The 21,982-nt window shown below is 45.2% G+C and overlaps 1 protein-coding gene across 1 annotated transcript; it reads left to right on the plus strand.

Moving 5' to 3' along the window:
* Nucleotides 1–20,342: 20,342 nt before the first annotated feature.
* Nucleotides 20,343–21,305, plus strand: LOC141147464 (olfactory receptor 7C1-like). Its single transcript, XM_073634701.1, has one exon. The coding sequence runs from the start codon at nucleotides 20,343–20,345 to the stop codon at nucleotides 21,303–21,305; it is 963 nt and encodes a 320-aa protein (XP_073490802.1).
* The last annotated feature ends 677 nt before the right edge of the window (nucleotides 21,306–21,982 follow it).

The raw sequence follows: 21,982 nt of genomic DNA on the forward strand, positions 1-21,982 counted from the left end.
GTGTTAACTCCTTCCCTGCCAGTCACATTTACACAGTAATCATTGCATTTTTTATAGCACCGATCGCTGTATAAATGTGAATGGTCCCAAAATAGTGTCAAAAGTGTCCAATCTGTCCGCCGCAATATCTCAGTCATGATAAAAATTGCAAAGCGCCACCATTACTAGTTAAAAAAATAACAATAAAAATACCATAAATGTATCCCCTATTTTGTAGACGCTATAATTTTTGCGCAAACCAATCAATATACGCTTATTGCTATTTTTTTTTTACCAAAAATATGTAGAAGAATACATATCGGCCTAAACTGAGAAAGAAATTTGTTTTTGTTTTTTTTAATGGGATATTTATTATAGCAAAAAGTAAAAAAAAATTTTTTTTTTTCAAAATTGACGCTCTTTTTTTTTGTTCATAGCGCAAAAAAATAAAAACCCACAGAGGTGATCAAATACCACCAAAAGAAAGCTCTATTTCTGGGGGGAACAAAAAATATCAAAATTTCATATGGGTACAGAGTTGCATGACCGCGCAATTGTCATTCAAAGTGCAACAGCGCTGAAAAGCTGAAAATTGGCCTGGGCAGGAATGGGGGGGGGGGGGATGCCCAGAATTGAAGTGGTTAAACTCTTGCTCTAATATTGTACTTAGCTGTTTTTTAAAATTAATATTTTATGTGTAATGTGTAAAAATTGCTTTTCTGAAGATGACGAAAACAGATAAATAAGAAAACATGGGAATTAATTGTGTGTCCCTCCCCGGGATCCCCTCATGGAAATCTTCCCTTTGTATTGAGGCCCAGGAGGGACATTAGTGGAATTCTCGGGCGGTTCCTGAACTCTTTTATATATCGGGTACTGAGTGCAAAAGTCTCCGTCCCCCTTATTTCCCGCACAGAACACTGGCACGTCGATATTTATTCTAATAAATATCCTTTTGATCTCACTGAGAAATAGAATCAAAGTAGGGATTCACAAATCAGATATGTTGATATAAAAGACAACCGCAATGTCTCTTTCATGTGTCGGTCTTCATCAGTAATGGCTTTGTATCAATTCCTAATCACGGAGGAGATTTCACTAATTAAGTGCAAGAAAATACATTGTATTGTATGTCCTCCGTCTCCATTTGCCTTCCATCTGTTTGATACATTATTACAGGATGCAAACAGAACGTCAAGTCTGAGTTTGTCAGCTCTATCAATTTTACATCGATAAAAGAAGATTTAAACAAATGCATTAATAAAAAAACAAAAAAAAAACAAAGGAGTGATTTTTTTTTTTTTTTTTAGTGTTACATAATAATTATTCTTTCTTCTCTGACGGCTGTTTTGTGTTTCAAAATATCTCTATAACATTCATCTCTCTGCTATATCTCATGCTCCCTACAGACCTAACCCATAGGGGATGAGATTATCTGAACATACAGGTGAGTGTATTTAACGTCAGCAGTACTTTGTCTTGTTGTCGTAAAGAATTAAAAAAGAAATATAAAAATATAATATAAAAATATAAAAAAATAAATAAAATAGAAATAAATTTTTCACATAACATTGTAAAAAAAAAAAATTAAAAAAAAAAAAATCACATGCCAGCTCTTCAAATACTGTTGTACTGATTTTTTTTTTTTTAGTGTTACACAATAATTATTCTTTCTTCTCTGACGGCTCTTTTGTGTTGCAGAATATCTCTATCATATTTATCTCTTTCCTATATCTCATGCTCCCTACAGACCTAACCCATAGGGAATGAGATTATCTGAACATACACGTGAGTGTATTTAATGTCAGCAGTACTTTGTCTTGTTGTCGTAAAGAATTAAAAAAATGAAATATAAAAATATCATATAAAAATATTTTAAAAAATAGAAATAAATGTATCACATAACATTGTAAAAAAAAAAAACAAAAAAACAAATGCCAGATCTTCAAATACTGTCTTATTGTGAATCTGCAATGCAGGTGCTGAGGGTAAAGTATCAGCTTTTTTATACCCGGAGTGGTCAGCGCTTTACGTTTGTTAAGTTCAGGCTTTTCAAATTGGTGTGAGAATCCACTATAGGTTAGGAGCGTTCTTCCATCCTCAACATGGGGTTTCTACTTCAGCTGGGATGTCCAACTGCAGCACTAGTGATAAGGCTGTGTCTATTACATTTAAAGTGAATTTCCACTTTTTAATCAATTAAAAAATATAAATAAATAAAATAAAATAAATAATAAAAATCACACACCAAATGTCGAAGGATGAAAAAAAAAAAAAGTCATCAACCTCTTTTGTTTAATGCACTGCATACTGTATATGTGAGCACTATTTTTTTTTTTTTAAATGGCAAAACCTTTACACATGCATCAATTTTCATTATAACTCATTATGCAATGGTGTAAATGGGCCCCTAAAATTTTTTGTTTGCTTTTTATAATTATCATCCTCATCATCATCAGTATTTAGGATTATGAATATGGGAGCAGAATGAATGAAAAAAATTACCTATTTGGATTTCATTTTTTGTTGTCACCTACTACTCTTTTAGTAATAGATGTTTAAATAATAAATACATAGTTAAAAAAATAACTGTTAAAATAATATTTTCAGAGTTTTTTTTTTGGCCTCATATGTCACTGCATATATACCGTATACACTTGAGTATAAGCCGAGTTTTTCAGCACTTTTTTTGTGCTGAAAATGCCCTCCTCATCTTATACTCGGGTCAAGCACTTTTTTGCAGCAGAGAATGATATTTTCCGAACCAACTTTGGGGCCCCCGTATCTCGAACCCCCAAATTTGTGCAAACCCAGTGGAACTAGCACTACAACATATCCAAAGCTGGGGTTCCTAGTACCAAGTGGCCCTGAGATACGGGGACCCAAAGTCGGTTCAGAAAATGTCATTCTCTGCTGCAGAAAAGTGCTTGACATTTTCTGAGCTGAATTTGGGGCCCCGTATCTTAGGGTTACTTGGTGCTAGGAACTCCAGCTTTGGATATGTTGTAGTGCTAGTTCCACTGGGTTTGCACATCAAATTTGGGGTTACTGGCACCAAGTGGCCCCGAGATACGGGGCCCCAAATTGTCAACTGTGTCCACCTGCGGCAATGTCATTTCGGGACCCTTTGGGTCCAAAAACCCCAAATTTTGGCTGCAGCTAGGGGGCATCTAGGAACCCTTAACTACCGAGTTTGAAGTTCCGGGGACCTATGGCTGCAAATGGGCACAGTGAGGCAAGCAAATGGACACAGTGAGGCTGCAAATGGGCACAGTGAGGCATGCAAATGGACACAGTGAGGATGCAAATGGGCACAGTGAGGCTGCAAATGGACACAGTGAGGCTGCAAATGGGCACAGTGAGGCTGCAAATGGGCACAGTGAGGCATGCACATAGACACAGTGAGGTTGCAAATGGGCACAGTGAGGCTGCAAATGGGCACAGTGAGGCATGCAAATGGGCATTGTTGACCCTCTTTTCCACTTACAGTAGCTGGGCATTTCTCACCCTCTTCTTATACTCGAGTCAATAAGTTTTCCCAGTTTGTTGTGGTAAAATTAGATGCCTCGGCTTATATTCAGGTCGGCTTATACTCGAGTATATATGGTAATGAAAACCTAACAATGAATCAACCATGTTGCCCCCCCCATTCACACCAAATCTGACTTTAAAATTGTGCTACTTCACTTGAAATAGCACAATTTCAAAGCCACATGCCAGTGTGACTTCAGGTGCAAATTGGCTGAGATCTGTTCAATTTCATGCACAGATGTCTATGCAAAAAAAAAGGAAAATACGACTGCGCTGTCATAAATTTGTACTCACATGCAAAAGAGCAGCAGCTTCCTGTGAAATACGCACAGTAACAAACACTATTCTAAAAATTAAGTTGCGCTGAAAAAACAATATGTGAATAAATGAGAACAGTTGATAAAGTCCATCCAATGAAGTGACATCCAACGTGACAATATATATATCAGTGCACCAAAGGAAAGGTGATGTGTACAAAGATAACCTCCACCTCTAATTTCACTGCCGCTTACCGACTTCCTATGATCTCCTATTACAGGAGATCACAAGCGCTTTCGGCTCTGTACCCAGCCGGGGCCTTTGATGGATACAACAACAGCGTCTTCACGGACTTCCACCAGCCTTAACTGCTTGCCGACCGCCGCATGTACATTTACGTCGGCAGAATGGCACGGACAGGCAAATGGGTGTACAGGTACGTCCCTTTAAATTTGGAGCTGTGTGGTCACGTGCAGGCTGCGACCCTGCCTCAAGCTCCGTGAGTGTAATCGTGGGTCCCACGTACTCGATGTCCACGGCAATACCCGCGATCGTCTCATGGAGAGGGCGAACGGGGAAATGCAACAAGCATTTCCCCATTCTGCCTAGTGACAGGACACTGATCTCTGCTCCCTGTAATCGGGAGCAGTGATCAGTGTCGTGTCACACACAGCCCCTCCCCCCACAGTTAGAATCACTCCCTAGGACACACTTAACCCCTGCAGCGCCCCCTCCTGGGTAACCCCTTCACTGCCAGTCACATTTACACAGTAATCAATGCATTTTTAATCACACTGATCGCCGTATAAATGCAAATGGTCCCAAAATAGCTCCAAAAGTGTCTGATGTGTCCGCCATAATGTCGAAGTCATGATAAAAATGCCATAAAACAATCCCCTATTTTGTAGATGCTATAACTTTTGCGCAAACCAATCAATAAACGCTTATTGCAATTTTTTTTACCAAAAATATGTAGAAGAATACGTATCGGCCTAAACTGAGGAAAAAAATAGTTTTTTTTAATATTTTTGGGGATATTTATTATAGAGGTGATCAAATACCACCAAAAGAAAGCTCTATTTGTGGGGAAAAAAAGGACGTCAATTTTGTTTGGGAGCCACGTCAGAGGACCGCACAATTGTCAGTTAAAGCGACGCAGTGCTGAATCGCAAAAAGTGCTCTGGTCTTTGGCCAGCCAAATGGTCCGGGGCTTAAGTGGTTAAGGACACAATGAAGCTTAAGTGGTTAAGAACACAATGAAATAGGATCCCCAAGATGAAATAAAAGCTTCCATAGAATAAAATATTTGGGTGTATTAATATCAAAAAATAGTAGAACACTTGCAGTTAAAGCGGAGTTCCACCCACTTTTTCATCTGAACACTATCAGCTTTAGAATTGACCAAAAAAACAGCATTGGGCATTTTTTTCCTCTTTCTTGTTTCTATCCCACTGCCCCCACTCCACTCCACTGCTCTCCAGTCCATCCCCCTACACCCACTCCACTCCACTGCTCTCCAGTCCATCCCACTGCCCCCCACTCCACTCCACTGCTCTCCAGTCCATTCCACTTCCCCCAAGTCAACTCTGCTGCCCCACAGTCCACTCTTCTGCCCCCCTGTCTATACCACTGTCCCCAGTCAAATCCGCTGCCCCCATCCATCCCACTGCCCCCCAATCTACTCCGCTGCCCCCCAAGTCTATTCTCCTGCCCCCTGTCCATCCCACTGCCCCTTAGTCTGCTCCTCTGCCCCATCCATTCCAATGCCCCCAGTATACTCCACTGCCCCCAAGTCCACTCTGCAGCCCCCTGTTCATCCCACTGCCCCCCAGTCTACTCCACTGCCCCACCTGTCCAACCCACTGCCCCCAATCTACTTCTCTGACCCCCCTTGTCCACTCTGCTGCCCCCTGTCATTTCCACTGTCCCCTGTCCATCCCACTTCCCCCTTATTTACTCCGCTGCCCCCTTGTCCATCCCACTGCCCCCAAAACACTCTGCTTCCCCCTGTCTATCCCACTGCACCACTGTCTTCTCTGCTGCCCCCCTGTGTAACCCACTGCTCCCAATCTACTCTGCTACTGCCCTCTCCACTCCTCTGCCCCCTCTCCTCTCTGCTGTCTCCCTCCTCACTCTGTTGGCCCCTGTCCACTCTGCTGACCCCTGTCTATCCAGCTGACCCCAATCCACTCCGCTGCCCTCTTGTCCACACCACTGCCCCCCTGTCCAACCCACTGCCCCACTGTCACTGGTCTTCTGTCCATCCCGCTGTTCCCTAATTCACTCCGCTGCTCTCTGTCATTCCTACTGCCCCCTGTCCACTCTCCTGCCTCCCCGTTCATTCTGTTGTACCCCAGTCCATTCTGCTGCCCCCTTTTCCACTCTGCTGCCTTACTGTCAAGTACCTGATCAGTGAGCCTCACATGCAGAGGAAGGCCTCTTGTACAGATCTGGCTTGGGGGCCACTGGTAGTAAAACAGCAGCCACAGGAACACTTGGCAGCAGGCAGACTGGTGGTAGGTGAGCTGGCATGGAGCTTGGCTTGTGGCAGGCTGTAGTAAGCAGCTGGAAGCAGGAACCAGATGAGAGCTTGCTGGACTGGGAGCTGTAGCAGGCTGGATGAGCAAGATACAGGGTCAGACAAGCCGAGTCGGTAACGGTAGGGCAGATCAGGTATAGACAGCAGAATGCAGAAAGTTAACAACGGGAGAGGAATCAAGAAGAAACAGGAGGCTGAAGCAGAATCCAAAGACAAGCCAAGGTCAGGGCAGGTAGTAGACAAATGCAGGTCCTAAGCAAGGCGGGTCAAGATCAGAGGTTACACGGAACCAGGAACAACACACAGAAAATGCAGACCAAACAGCAATGAGCCCATACTGAAGCCTGTTTAAATAGTCCATTTGGCGCCAGCATTGGTGACAGATGCGCACGTGCGCTTATGCCTATGACTATGCACATCTGCGCGGCAAGTTGCGGGTCTGCGCATGTGCATATGTGTGTTATTAGAGACTCCATTTGCACTACCAACTGATACTACCCCCAATCTACTCCAATCTACAGACATGCCTTCCCTGAAACCCCCAGTCATACTAACCCCCCAATCTACTCCAATCTACAGACATGCCTTCCCTGAAACCCCCAGTCATACTACCCCCAATCTACTCCAATCTACAGACATGCCTTCCCTGAAACCCCCAGTCATACTACCCCCAATCTACTCCAATCTACAGACATGCCTTCCCTGAAGCCCCAGTCATACTACCCCCCAATCTACTCCAATCTACAGACATGCCTTCCTTAAACCCCCAGTCATACTACCCCCAATCTACAGACATGCCTTCCCTGAAACCCCTAGTCATATCTACTCCAATCTACAGACATGCCTTCCCTGAAACCCCCAGTCATACTACCCCCAATCTACTCCAATCCACGGACATGCCTTCCTTAAACCCCCAGTCATACTACCCCCAATCTACAGACATGCCTTCCCTGAAACCCCTAGTCATACTACCCCAATCTACTCCAATCCACAGACATACCTTCCCCAAAAACCCCAGTCATACTACCCCCAATCTAATCCAATCTACAGACATGCCTTCCCTGAGACCCCCAGTCATACTACCCCCAATCTACTCCAATCCACAGACATGCCTTCCTTAAACCCCCAATCATACTACCCCCAATCTACTCCAATCTACAGACATGCCTTCCCCAAAAACCCCAGTCATACTACTCCCAATCTACTCCAATCCACAGACATGCCTTCCTTAAACCCCAGTCATACTTCCCCCAATCTACTCAAATCTACAGACATGCCTTCCCTGAAAGCCCCAGTCATAGTGGTCTCCTTTGCTGATTTGCCACAAGATCACTTTAATCGGGGGCAGGACTGGACCCTCTGGTAGTGGCGGAGACAATTGCGTCCTTCCCCCTGACAGACATAGAACCGAGTGAGGGAAAGATGGCCCCCGCTCGGCTCCATAACATTGAATGACGGAACCCAATTGTCTTAAAGGGCAAATGTATTTTTTTGCAAAAAAAAAATACATTTAATTTATTTTTTATTTTTGTATTGCATTTTAGTGTAAATATGAGATCTGGGGTCTTTTTGACCCCCAGATCTGACATTTAAGAGGTCCTGTCATGCTTTTTCCTATTATAAGGGATACATGTTTACATTCCTTGTAATAGGAATAAAAGTGACCCAATTTTTTTTTTTTTAATGGACAGTGTAAAAGAAAAAAATTAAAGCGCCCTGTCCGGCAAGGCTTACATGCAGAAGTGAACGCATACGTGAGTCGCACCCCGCCTATGAAAACGCACATGTGAGGTATCACCATGATCGTTAGAGTGAGGGAAATAATTCTAGCCCTAGACCTCCTCTGTATCTCAAAACTGGTAACCTGTAGAAAATTTTAAACGTCGCCTGTGGAGATTTTTATGGGTCAAAATTTGTCGCCATTTCACGAGTGGGCGCAATTTTGAAGCGTGATATGTTGGGTATCAATTTACTCAGCGTAATGTTATCTTTCACAATATAAAAACAATTGGGGTAACTTTACTGTTGTCTTATTTTGTAAGTTAAAAAGGTGTATTTTTTTCCCCAAAAAATGAGCTTGTAAGACCGCTGTGCAAATACGGTGTGACATAAAGTATTGCAACAACCGCCATCTTATTCTCTAGGGTGTCTGAAAAAATATGTATAATGTTTGGGGGTTTTAAGTAATTTCTAGCAAAAAAAATAATTTTAACTTGTTAACAACAAGTGTAAAAAAGAGGCTTGTTCCTTAAGTGGTTAAATAGCCCGCTTGGCAACAGCATTAGTGACTGATGTGCACATGTGCTTCTGCCTGGCCAGTTGCCAGTCTGCGCATGCGCATATGGATGTGCTGAGAGACTCCATTTGTACTATTGACGTGCCTTTCCGATCCATCCCACTGCCCCTCAATCCAATCTGCTACCACTCTGTCCACTCCGCTGCCCCAGTCCACTCTGTTGCCTCCCAGTTTGCTCTGCTGCCTCACTGTCCATCCCTCTGCCTCCCTGACTACCCCACTGTTCCCCAGTCCATCCCACTGTCCCCCAAGCCATCCCACTGTCACCTGCCATTTCACTGCCCCAATCTACTCCGAGCCTCCCCTGTTCACCCCACTGCCCTCCAGTCCACTCCACTGCCCCCAGTCCACTCTGCTACCCCTTGGTCCACTCTGCTGTGCCCCTGTCCACTCTCCACTCTGCTGTGCCCCTGTCCATCCCACTGTCCCACTGTCCACTCCACTGCCCCTCTGTCCATCCCACTGCCCCCTATTCCACTCCGCTGCCCTATCAATTCCACTGCCCCCTGTCCACTCCGATGCCCCCATTCCACTCTGCTTCCCCCCGTCCACTCCACTGCCCCTTTGTCCATCCCACTGCCCCTTTTCCACTCCACTGCCCCCTGTTAATCCCACTGCCCCTGTCCACTCTGCTGCCCCAGTCCACTTTTCTGCCCCAGTCCTCTCCGCTGACCCCCAGTCCATCCCCCTACCCCCCCGGTCCACTCCAATGCTCCCTGTCCATCCCACTTTCCCCTGTCCACTCTGCTGTCCCCAATCCATTCAACTGCCCCCAGTCCACTCTACTGCCCCCCCTCTCCATCTCTCTGCCCCTGTCCACTCCACTGCCCCCCAGTCCACTCTGTTGCCACCCAGTCCACTCTTCTGCCCCCCAGTTCACTCAGCTGCCCTCTGTCCATCCCACTGCCCCTTTCCACTTTGCTGCCCCAATCTACTCAGCTGGCCCCCTGTCTTCCCAACTGCCCTCCAGTTCACTCCATTGCCGCCCAGTCCACTCTACTGCCCCCCAGTTCACTCCACTGCTCCCTGTCCATCCCACTGCCCCCTGTCCACTCTTCTGCCCTCGTTACACTCTGCTGCCCCAATCCACTCTGCTGCCCCCCTGTCCATCCAACTGCCCCCCTGTCCCAAAGCACACCCTCAGTTTGAGGGCATGAGGCCCGGTATGCTTCAGGAGGGGGGGCACTTGCTCAGCCCCCCTTTTTCTGACCTGCCGGGCTGCATGCTTGGATAAGGGTCTGGAATGGATTTTGGGGAAAACCATGCCATTTTTTTATTTTGGCATGGTGCTCCCCTTATAATTCATACCAGACACTAAGGGCCTGGTAAGGATTGGGGAGACCCCTCACCGTTCTTGTTTTTTTTCCCACTTTTTTCTATTGCTGGCAATGTTTTTCTTTTCATTCAGCTGTCTGTCGGGAAGCCCATTGACAGCTGATGACTCATCCATTGTTAAAGATGCAGCAGCTGACTTCCAGGCCCGCTCCTTAACAACCAGCTATGCATTATGCATCGCGCAGTGTATTGTGGGGCGCTTGGCGGGAAAACATCCCGCCGAGCACCCTTATAATTCGTGTGTTCGCTGAATGGGTTGAACAGGCAATGTTTGGCCCAAACTTTTGCTCGGCTCGAACTGTTCATTCTTGAGACTTGTAGTTCTGCCACAGCTGGAGTGCCAAAGGTTGAGCACTAATGCTGGAGATGATGAACTAGACAATAGCAGAGTAATGGTGTAGTGTGCTCAATAAAACATTGCAAAAAGTATGCATGGATACAATGAACATATATGTATTATTAGGTGTATTCTTTAATATGGATTTAATATAGATGTGTTTCTAAAAACGGGCAGAACCATTGCTTTTGCTAGACCAGTCAAAAAAATATCTAAAGATATACTTTCTGCATATGGTGCCCTTCACATGAATGTATGATTGGACTATAGTGTGGTACCATTCAAAGATTTAGGGGACAATATCACATGGTCTGTTGCTGGATACTGTTACGGCTCTTAGCATCCTGTGTGCAGTTTTAGTCCAGATGCAGTTCCGGTGTTTCATCTTTCCCTGGTTCATCAGAGACCTTGGCTACAGCCCAATTTTACAGGGGCTTTACTGAGGTGCTAGAATACAGTCTTTAGAGAAGGAGAACTATGATAACAGAGCAGCCAGTTACAAGTGGTAATATCGGGAAGAAAAGGGCAACAGATTGGTGAGTAACCTCATCAATGTATTCTTTCTACTAGAGGGACTCAGAACAAACTGCATAACAACAATAGTAAACAAGAAAAGGGAAAGCACTTCTAAGTGTAGACTTATGCAGACATTTTATTAAAACTCATAATTGGCCACTCGCAATATAGAAGATAATCATAAAAATAACCGGGACTTGATCTCTCATTTCTATGGAGAGAAACACCACAGGGACTCCATATGTCCAGCTGTCAGAGGGTAGGACAGCTTCCAGGATCCATCCACCATCCAAGGAGGGGGCTGGAACGCACCTGGACCGCAGCGCTGGCGTGATGACGTCACCAGAACAAGCAACACGCTTGCGCAATGCCAGTGATAAGCCTTCTGTTATCTTCCTCAATGTGAGTGCCCAGTTGTGAGTTTTAACAAATGTACTGTATGCATAAGTCTACATTTTGAAGTGCTTTCCCTTTTCTTGTTTTCTAGTCTATCAGAGACAGCTTCTTGCTCCAGGAATCAGCTTGCTCAGGTGGAAAGATTTATAAGACATATATATTTTTTTTTTATCAACACTTTGCACTATTTTGACTTGTTTTTTAAATTTTTACATTATTATTTTAATTGTCCTTAAATATTATCATCTCAGGTGTGCTGCTTCCATTGTACCTATAGTTCTTACTCTTCATAGGTTTGTTCAAACTGTAATGCCACGTACACACGGTCGGACTTTACGGCAGACTTTGCCCGATGGACTTTTCAACGTACTTTACGACGGACTTTCTGAATGAACGGACTTGCCTACACACGATCCATCAAAGTCTGTCGAATCCGTACGTGATGACGTACGACTGGACTAAAATAAGGAAGTTCATAGCCAGTAGCCAATAGCTGCCCTAGCGTGGCTTTTTGTCCGTCGAAATAGCATACAGATGAGCGGACTTTTCGACCGGACTCGAGTTCGACGGATAGATTTAGAACATGTTTCAAATCTAAGTCCGTCCAACTTTTAAGCAAACAAAGTCCGCTGGAGCCCACACATGATCGAATTGTCAGATGAAATCCCGTCCGCCGGGCAAAGTCTGCCGTAAAGTCCGCTCATGTGTATGTGGCATAAGGGATCAGACTTAAGGCAGGGGCCAACTCATGGTTTCTTTAACAAAAGTGTCAAATTTCATCCAAAGGATATTCACAAACAGAAGAAAAAGGCCTCTTGCCATAAATCAGAAAGTAAACTTCTGCTTTACTGAGCCGTTGGAATAAACTCCGAAGGTTTCTCTGACAGAACTCCGACGGAAATTTATTCAAGCGGCCTTGCCTACACACGGTCAACCCAAAGTCTGACCAAAGTCCGACCGTCCAGAATGCGGTGGCATACAACACTTACGACGGGACTAAAAAAAGGAAGTTCAATAGCCAGTAGCCAATACTGTCTCGTACTTGCTTCAGAGCATGCCTCGTTTTTGGTTGTTTTTGGTCCGTCGGAACAGCATACAGACGATCGTTTTTAGCGATAGAAATTGGTTCCATCGGAAATATTTAGAACATGTTATATTTCTAGGTCAGTCAAAATTTTCAAAAAAAAAAGTCGGATGAGGCCTACACAGATTCCGTCTGATGTCTGACTGTCGGACATTCCGCTCGTGTGTACGCGGCCTAACTGTGTCCATAGTCCAACAAAGTCCTTGGTACGTGTCCTTTTGTAAATCAAACAATTGTATCCAAGTTCAGTTACAAACAGCCATGCTCCTAGTTGCCTCCTCACATGGAGACACACACACTCCCTCTGAGAGCTAGGACCAGCTCCCTTAATAAAGGCCTAGGAAGAAAACATCAAACTGCGGCCCATGGAGTTGGGAGTCTGTCCAACTCAGAGCTCTATTAGACTCCCAGTAACACCAGCGCCGGAACGGACTGCCCTGACGCCGACATGGCAGCATACTAGTGATAGAGCTCTGCCTCTTGACCACTCCCTCAGGACCAGTGAATAGCATCGAAAAAGGCATTCTTCTTCTTTTTTTCTTCACACCTCCACGCACCAGTGAAGAGTAAGCAGTTCTATGGCCCCACCTCTGCCTCAGTGCAGTAGCCGTCTGGGTTGAGCCTCTCCCAGTGCGAAGTCCCAACGTTCGGGCTGCTAAATAGCCTGGGGGCCCCTTCTGTGGGTCTTGATGGGGCCTGCAGTGTTTCCTCACTAGGAACTAAATCTGCCATCATGTACGTGTCTGCAGTCTGGGGTTTGGGGGCCCAGCTATTTCATTCCTTCTCTCTTTTGGTCCCTTGTACCACACAGGGTTATCTTTCCCTTTATTTCTGTCTCCCCAGATGTGTTTTCCTCTTAGCTTTGTCCTCGGTTCATTCTTTCTTGGCTCCTTTTGTCTCCATGTTTTTTTTTTGTCACCCTCCTGCTTGCATTGACAGGGATTAATGCCGCTCTGCCTGGTGCGTCCATGGTGTCCCTATAGGGAGAGAGCAGCCACCCAGTGCTGCTTTTCTTTACTGAGGAGACTCTTAAAGATGTCCTTTGGCTGCACCAGGCTGCACATGCACGTGGGCCGGTGGGGAAGGCTGGGTACCATCTTGGTTTGGGACATGAGATGCTTTCTTGCCATCAGTGGATGGGGGAGTCCTGGGGGGGTCTCTCGATCTCCGTGGACAATTCAAAAGGCTCAGACTGCCTTTGTTTGTTGGGCAATGCACAGCCTCCTGGATTTGGCTCCTTACTGTGACTACTTCCCGATCTGAACCAGTAGGCTTCCCTCTGGCGGCTTCTGATGTTATTTTCAAGTATAGCACCCAAAAAAAAAACCCAAAACTTTTTCTGTTTTTTTGGTCTAAAACCCCCTCTCTGTTATGGCACGCACACATGATCGGACTTCTCATCGGAAAAAGATATGATGGCTTTCTGATGGGATTCCACTCAAGTTTGCCTTGCATACACACGGTCACACAAAAGTTCACTGAAATTACGACTGTCAAGAACACGGTGAAGTACAACACTACGACAAGCCGAGAAAATGAACTTCAATGCTTCCAAGCATGCGTCAAATTGTTTCTGAGCATGCGTAGGAATTTTGCACGTCGGAATTGCCACAGACGATCGCATTTTTGGATAGGAACTTTTTCCGACCAAAAAATTGAGAACATGCTCTCAATCTGTTGGTCAAGGCAAGTAGAGATTCTGTCATGATCAATTAGTGCCCCTGTTCCCCATTCCAGCACCGGGGTGTTGGCTGTTTCTTTTCCCCTGTCTGTGTTCACTAGGAAGGTGATTAAGCTGATCAGTCAGCTGATATAAGCAAACAGAACACTCTATCCTTGGCTTGTAAATAGAGACAGTTAACTGCATTGCTCCTGTTCAAAGCCTCCTGTTTGTCTGCCCTGTTTTGCTGTTGGATTTCCCTGTGTATGACCCGGATCAGATATTTGACTATTCCCTGAACTCAGCCTGCCTTATTACCTAGACTGTCATTGGATCGGATATTGAACTATTGCCTGAACTCAGCCTGCCTTATTACCTGGACCATCTTAGAACCTCGCTATCTGTCTGCTAAACTGCAAGTAGTCCGTTGTTTGGTCTGTTCGTGCCTGCCCTAGTGTGGTGGCCAGACACTATAGCATTGTGTATAAGTCCTGGGGCAACCAAGTACCGGTAGGCCTGCTTGTCTTAAGGTAAAGGGGGCTGCTATAGGTGAAGCACACAGTAGCTAGCTATAGTGCCTGACCACTTACATTGAGGTAGACATGACATTCGTGACAGATTCCCGACCCAGGGCGATGGTCTCAAATGCGCTGGAAGTTTAAGCAGCCTTTTTCGCACTTTTCGACCTTACTAAACAAGATTCAAGGAAAGATCAGTCCCTGTGCAGTTGGTCAGCAGGGCAGCTATGCCTATGTTCAACACTAGGGAGGAACTTGCAACAATATGCTATTGAGAGAGGTAAAACCAATAATTTCCAGGGCAGAAAATCACCTACAAATTCCGAGAACAGTTTACCTCCTTGGGAATCTGAGCATGCAGGCAGACAGACTATCACGAGTGGGCTCTTTGCCCCAGGTCTTCTCCAAACTGGTCCACAGGTAGGACCTACCACAGACAGACCGCTTCACTTCCCACAGCAATCACAAACTTTGGAAATATCTGACTGGGTTTTCGCACCCCCAGGCAGACGAGACAGATGCTTTGGTCTCTACTGGAACCGCAATCTAGCCTATAAATTTCCCCCAACATCTCTCGTAATGAGATTCCTCTTGAGGCTGCCGAGAGAGAATAAGATAGTCATAGCCATTCCTCCATATTGGCCACAGAAGCCTTGGTTTTACCTGGACACCAAATTAGACATGGGCCTTAACCCATACTCATTGAGGTTGCAAGTGTCGGTTGTATCGGCCATTACAATGTTTACAAGAGCCAAAGATTCTTTAGTTGCACAATTTTTTAAGGCAGTCATGAGGACTCAACCACCAAGTAGCAGAGTCTTTCCCAAGTGAGACCAATCAGTGTTGCTGGATTTCCTGTCAGTTAAACCGTTTGCTCCAACAGAGGAGTGTCCGGTTTCGGACATTACCTACAGAGCAGTATCTTCAGGCGGAATGATGTCCGAGATGCAAGCTCTTTGAGCTCCAGAAAAACATATTGTTTTCTTTCCAGAAAGAGGAGAATTGCGTCCTGTAGGTCATCTCGTACCAAAGGTAGCGACGGCCCCCCATTTAACAGACATCTGTGCATTACCTAACTTTCCAGAAGATCACACAGGAAAGTCACATGAATGGGACATTTTCAGAACTTTAAAGAAGTATCTGTCCACAATTGCTCCTTTAAGATTATCTAATAAGTCTTTCATAGTTCCAGCTGGAAATTATCAAGAATAAGAGGCTACTGCCTAGACTCTAGCAGGCTTGATTGTGCATATAAGGCGAGGGGTCATGTGCACTCTGCCAGAGTGGTTGCAGCCTCATGGGTAGGGATGAGCCGAACACCCCCCTGTTCGGTTTGCATCAGAACATGCGAACAGGAAAAAAGTTCGTTCGAACACGCGAACACCGTTAAAGTCTATGGGACACGAACATGAATAATCAAAAGTGCTAATTTTAAAGGCTAATATGCAAGTTATTGTCATAAAAAGTGTTTGGGGACCCGGGTCCTGCCCCAGGGGACATGGATCAATGCAAAAAAAAGTTTTAAAAACGGCCGTTTTTTCAGGAGCAGTGATTTTAATAATGCTTAAAGTCAAACAATAAAAGTGTAATATCCCTTTAAATTTCGTACCTGGGGGGTGTCTATAGTGTGCCTGTAAAGGGGCGCATGTTTCCCGTGTTTAGAACAGTCTGACAGCAAAATGACATTTTGAAGGAAAAAACTAATTTAAAACTACCCGCGGCTATTGCATTGCCGACAATACACATAGAAGTTCATTGATAAAAACGGCATAGGAATTCCCCAAAGGGGAACCCCAAACCAAAATTAAAAAAAAAAAATGATGTGGGAGCCCCCCTAAATTCCATACCAGGCCCTTCAGGTCTGATATGGATATTAAGGGGAACCCCGGCCAAAATTTTAAAAAAAAATGACGTGGGGTTCCCCCTAAATTTCATACCAGACCCTTCAGGTCTGGTATGGATTTTAAGGGGAACCCCGCACCAAAAAAAAAAAAAAAACGGCGTGGGGTCCCCTCAAAAATCCATACCAGACCCTTATCCGAGCACGCAACCTGGCAGGCCGCAGGAAAAGAGGGGACGAGAGTGCGCCCCCCCCTCCTGAACCGTACCAGGCCACATGCCCTCAACATTGGGAGGGTGCTTTGGGGTAGCCCCCCAAAACACCTTGTCCCCATGTTGATGAGGACAAGGGCCTCATCCCCACAACCCTGACCGGTGGTTGTGGGGGTCTGCGGGCGGGGGGCTTATCGGAATCTGGAAGCCCCCTTTAACAAGGGGACCCCCAGATCCCAGCCCCCCCCCTGTGTGAGATGGTAAGGGGGTACTTAACTGTAAAACTGTCAAAAATGTTAAAAATGACAAGAGACAGTTTTTGACAATTCCTTTATTTAAATGCTTCTTCTTTCTTCTATCTTCCTTCATCTTCTGGTTCTTCTGGCTCTTCTGGTTCTTCCTCCGGCGTTCTCGTCCAGCATCTCCTCCGCGGCGTCTTCTATCTTCTTCTCCTCGGGCCGCTCCGCACCCATGGCATGGGGGGAGGCTCCCGCTCTTCTCTTCTTCTCTTCTTCTCTTCTTCATTTTCTTCTCCGGGCCGCTCCGCAATCCATGCTGGCATGGAGGGAGGCTTCCGCTGTGTGACGGCGCTCCTCGTCTGACAGTTCTTAAATAACGGGGGGCGGGGCCACCCGGTGACCCCGCCCCCCTCTGACGCACGGTGACTTGACGGGTTTTCCCTGTGACGTCACGGGGAATGCCACAGGGAAGTCCCGTCATGTCCCGTGCGTCAGAGGGGGGCGGGGTCACCGGGTGGCCCCGCCCCCCATTATTTAAGAACTGTCAAACGAGGAGCGCCGTCACACAGCGGGAGCCTCCCTCCATGCCAGCATGGATGCGGAGCGGCCCGAAGAAGAAAATGAAGAAGAGAAGAAGAGAAGAAGGAAGAAGAGAAGAGGATGAAGAAGAAGATGAAGAGAAGAGCGGGAGCCTCCCCCGATGCCAGCATGGGTTGCGGAGCGGCCCGGAGAAGAAAATGAAGAAGAGAAGAAGAGAAGAAGAGAAGAAGAGAAGAAAAGAAGAAGAGAAGAGTGGGAGCCTCCCCCCATGCCATGGGTGTGGAGCGGCCCGAGGAGAAGAAGATAGAAGACGCCGCGGAGGAGATGCTGGACGAGAACGCCAGAGGAAGAACCAGAAGAGCCAGAAGAACCAGAAGAACCAGAAGATGAAGGAAGAAAGAAGAAGCATTTAAATAAAGGAATTGTCAAAAACTGTCTCTTGTCATTTTTAACATTTTTGACAGTTTTTTAGTGAAATGGTAGGGGTAAGTACCCCCTTACCATTTCACACAGGGGGGGGCCGGGATCTGGGGGTCCCCTTGTTAAAGGGGGCTTCCAGATTCCGATAAGCCCCCCACCCGCAGACCCCCACAACCACCGGCCAGGGTTGTGGGGATGAGGCCCTTGTCCTCATCAACATGGGGACAAGGTGTTTTGGGGGGCTACCCCAAAGCACCCTCCCAATGTTGAGGGCATGTGGCCTGGTATGGTTCAGGGGGGGGCCGCACTCTCGTCCCCCCCTCTTTTCCTGCGGCCTGCCAGGTTGCGTGCTCGGATAAGGGTCTGGTATGGATTTTTGGGGGGGCCCCACGCCGTTTTTTTTTTTTTTTTTTTGGCGCGGGGTTCCCCTTAAAATCCATACCAGACCTGAAGGGTCTGGTATGGAATTTAGGGGGAACCCCACGTCATTTTTTTTTTAAATTTTGGCCGGGGTTCCCCTTAATATCCATATCAGACCTGAAGGGCCTGGTATGGAATTTAGGGGGGCTCCCACGTCATTTTTTTTTTTTAATTTTGGTTCGGGGTTCCCCTTTGGGGAATTCCTATGCCGTTTTTATCAATGAACTTCTATGTGTATTGTCGGCAATGCAATAGCCGCGGGTAGTTTTAAATGAGTTTTTTCCTTCAAAATGTCATTTTGCTGTCAGACTGTTCTAAACACAGGAAACATGCGCCCCTTTACAGGCATACTATAGACACCCCCCAGGTACGAAATTTAAAGGGATATTACACTTTTATTGTTTGACTTTAAGCATTATTAAAATCACTGCTCCTGAAAAAACGGCCGTTTTTAAAACTTTTTTTTGCATTGATCCATGTCCCCTGGGGCAGGACCCAGGTCCCCAAACACTTTTTATGACAATAACTTGCATATAAGCCTTTAAAATTAGCACTTTTGATTTCTCCCATAGACTTTTAAAGGGTGTTCCGCGGCATTCGAATTTGCCGCGAACACCCCAAATTGACTCGAACTCGAAGCTCATCCCTACTCATGGGCAGCCTGTTCAAGAGCATCTATGGAATACATCTGTGGAGAGGTATCATGGTCATCCCAGCATCATTTTTCTAGCATTACAGAGTAGACCCAGGTGCCCTGTCAACAGTGGACTTTGGAGGAAGGACTATGCAGTCTTCTGTTCCATCCTAATTAAAAAATTGATTTGACAAGCAGAACCCACCCTGGCAGCTAGTTATTTACCACTAATATGCTGCCATGTTGGCGACTGAAAAATTTAAAATTGTATAAAATACTTACTGTAATTTTCCTTTCCTGGTGCCAAACCATGACAGCATACAGACCCACCTTTGTACAGTATGTTTCAGTATGTGGCTTGTTACAAAGAATGGGGGAGCGGCTAACTACGCCTCACTGGTCCTGAGGGAGTGGTCAAGAGGCAGAGCCAATGCTGTATCCTGGCCTAGGCCGACAAGGCCCAGGCCTAAGGCAGCACTTTGCAGGGGGGCAGCACGGACAGACTCCCTGCCGGCTTGCACTACACTGTTAGTGTAGCTCCAGTCTTATGGGGCAAACTGGGCTGAGAGGCAAATTAGTCTAGCACCCCCATAAAGCGGCCGCACTGCGCACTGCTTCCGTTATGCGGGAAGCCAGCATTCCGTAACTGTGGGGGGGGGACTTCAAATTTTGACTGTCCTATCATCCTGGACCACAAACCTTCCTCGCTATGCTATATATTTTCTGCTGCACCATTGGCATGGTTATATCTTTTTAGTCCTCTCCATAAAATTATTAGAAATTTGTGCTTAAAGTAGAACTATAGGAACACTTTTTTTTTTTCATTTTGGATAGAATAAGGGAGGGTTATAGCCCCTGTCAATTTGTTTTTTACCATCCCTGTCCCATTGCAGAGATTTCCCTTCACTTTCTGCCCCATAGCCAAACAGGAAGTGAGAGGAAATCTATGCAAATTAAGGGAATCCATTGCCCCCACAGGCCCTCAGAACTAGTGTCCCCACTCAAAAATTTCAGGGCGGGTCTTAAACAGCAAGGGGTGTGGCCTTGTCAGGAAGGGGTGTGTCATATTTAAATTAGGGGGTGCACGAGTTTAGTCAGGCCTAGGGCAGCACAAAACCTAAATATACTACTGGGCGGAGCTCTATCGCTAGTATGCTGCCATGGTTTGGCGTCAGGAAAGGAAAATCCCGGTAAGTATTTTATACAATTTCCGTTTTACTAACACAGGGTACAGAACTATCTTTCTTTACCATGAAATCATTGCTGGCATTACCTTAGATTGCAAAACTAAATATCTGTGGAGGAACAGCCCCCCCCACTGCAAAACATATATACCATATATACCATGTTAGCTGCATTAAAAAAAATAAAGTTTCCAAAATGCATTAAAGCTTTTATAAATATAAGTAAAGTTTATATAAAGTTTGCTAATTCATTTTTTTTTCATGTTTTTGAAAGACATAGCTATGGCAAATATTGCAGCTATGAGCTGGTGACCTGAGGTGCCCCTGGAAGCAGCAAAAAAAGCATTGAGGGGTTTAAGCACATCTAAAAATCTTTATAAACATATTAAAAAAAGAAAGTTATAATGGGAAATCAAACTTCTCAGTCTGAATTCATTTTGCTTGGCTTTTCAGATTTTACTGATTCCCAGATCCCAGTATTTCTGCTGATCTTCCTCATCTATGTGCCCACACTGGCCTGCAATCTTCTCATAATTTCCCTGGTGGTTTCAGACTCCCACCTGCACACCCCCATGTACTTTTTCTTGGGGAACATCTCACTTTTAGACATCTTCATTGCTTCTGTGTCTGCATCCCATTTGTACAGGAGTATTTTTACTGGAAACAGATTGATTTTATACTCATCTTGTATAGCCCAAGTCTTCTTCTTTAGTTGGTTTTTCATCACAGAGGCCTTCCTGTTAGCAGTTATGTCCTATGACCGCTATGTTGCCATCTGTCATCCTCTCCATTACACTACAATGATAAGCGTTCACTTGTGTGTTCAGTTGGCTTCCAGCGTCTGGATCATCAGCTCCCTCTGCTCTCTGGTGCACACACTTTGTACCCTAAGATTGGTCTTCTGTGGCCGCACCACCATCCCAGGCTTGCTCTGTGAACTGTATCAGCTATTCCAACTGTCATGTTCTGACACGTATCTCAATTACTTTCTTCTACGTTTTCAAGCGGGAGTTTTTGGAGTCAGTGCCTGTGCTATCACTTTTATTTCATATTTCCATGTCTTCAAAACCATCCTGAGAATAAGGCTCAAAGGTGGAAGATGGAAGGCTTTTTCCACTTGTAGTTCCCATCTCACGGTGGTCTCTGTTTTTTATGTTACCAGTATATTCAACTACTTTTATGTGAGCACGACGGCATTTCCAGCAAGCCGGCTGCTCTCAGTAGGTTATGCGGTTTTCACCCCTTTCCTGAATCCTCTTATATACAGTCTGAGAAACCGTGAACTTAAAAGTGCCCTTCACAGAACTCTGGTCAAAGCAGGATTCATATCATCATGGTTCATGACCAGAGAAGAACTTCAGTCTTAGGATTGTTTAATGGTCCTCCATGTTAGGTTTTGTTCAATTCAATCTTCCTTCAGAACACAAAGTGATATTTGTTTATTATAAAGTTCTGGATTTGTCTGCAGAGTCTTCATGATGGTCACAACGGTTGTTTCCTTGGACAGTGTATACTGATATGTACGAGGGTCAATAAGTGACATTGTGTGCTGGAAGATGTACTGTATGTAATTTAATGCATAGGTATGAAAAAATATATAACTAAATGGCCAAAGCAAAATTAGAAAGTTCCTTTTACAAATACTATGTGGTCTCATAAGCTAAAGAAAGAAGAAATAATTTTTTAGCATTAATATGAACGTTCCTATTGGTTTACCCTCTTAATCACGTTCCTGAGTTTCCAGTTTCCAACTGCCTTTTAATGGTGTAGGGCACATTATTCACTGACATGTTGGATTTCAAAGCAGTTTCTCTAACCACTTCAGTACTGGGCACTTTCACCCCCTTCCTTCCCAGGCCAATTTTCAGCTTTCAGCGCTCTCACACTTTCAATAAGAATTGCGCGGTCATGCAACAGTGTACCCAAATGAAAGTTTTATCATTTTGTTTACACAAATAGAGCTTTCTTTTGGTGATATTTATTCACAAATCAGTTTTTTATTTTTTGCGATATAAGTGGAGAAAAGAACGGAAAGTTTGAAAAA

This window comes from Aquarana catesbeiana, linkage group LG06 (assembly GCF_042186555.1).
Source record: "Aquarana catesbeiana isolate 2022-GZ linkage group LG06, ASM4218655v1, whole genome shotgun sequence".
In the NCBI taxonomy this organism is placed as follows: domain Eukaryota; kingdom Metazoa; phylum Chordata; class Amphibia; order Anura; family Ranidae; genus Aquarana; species Aquarana catesbeiana.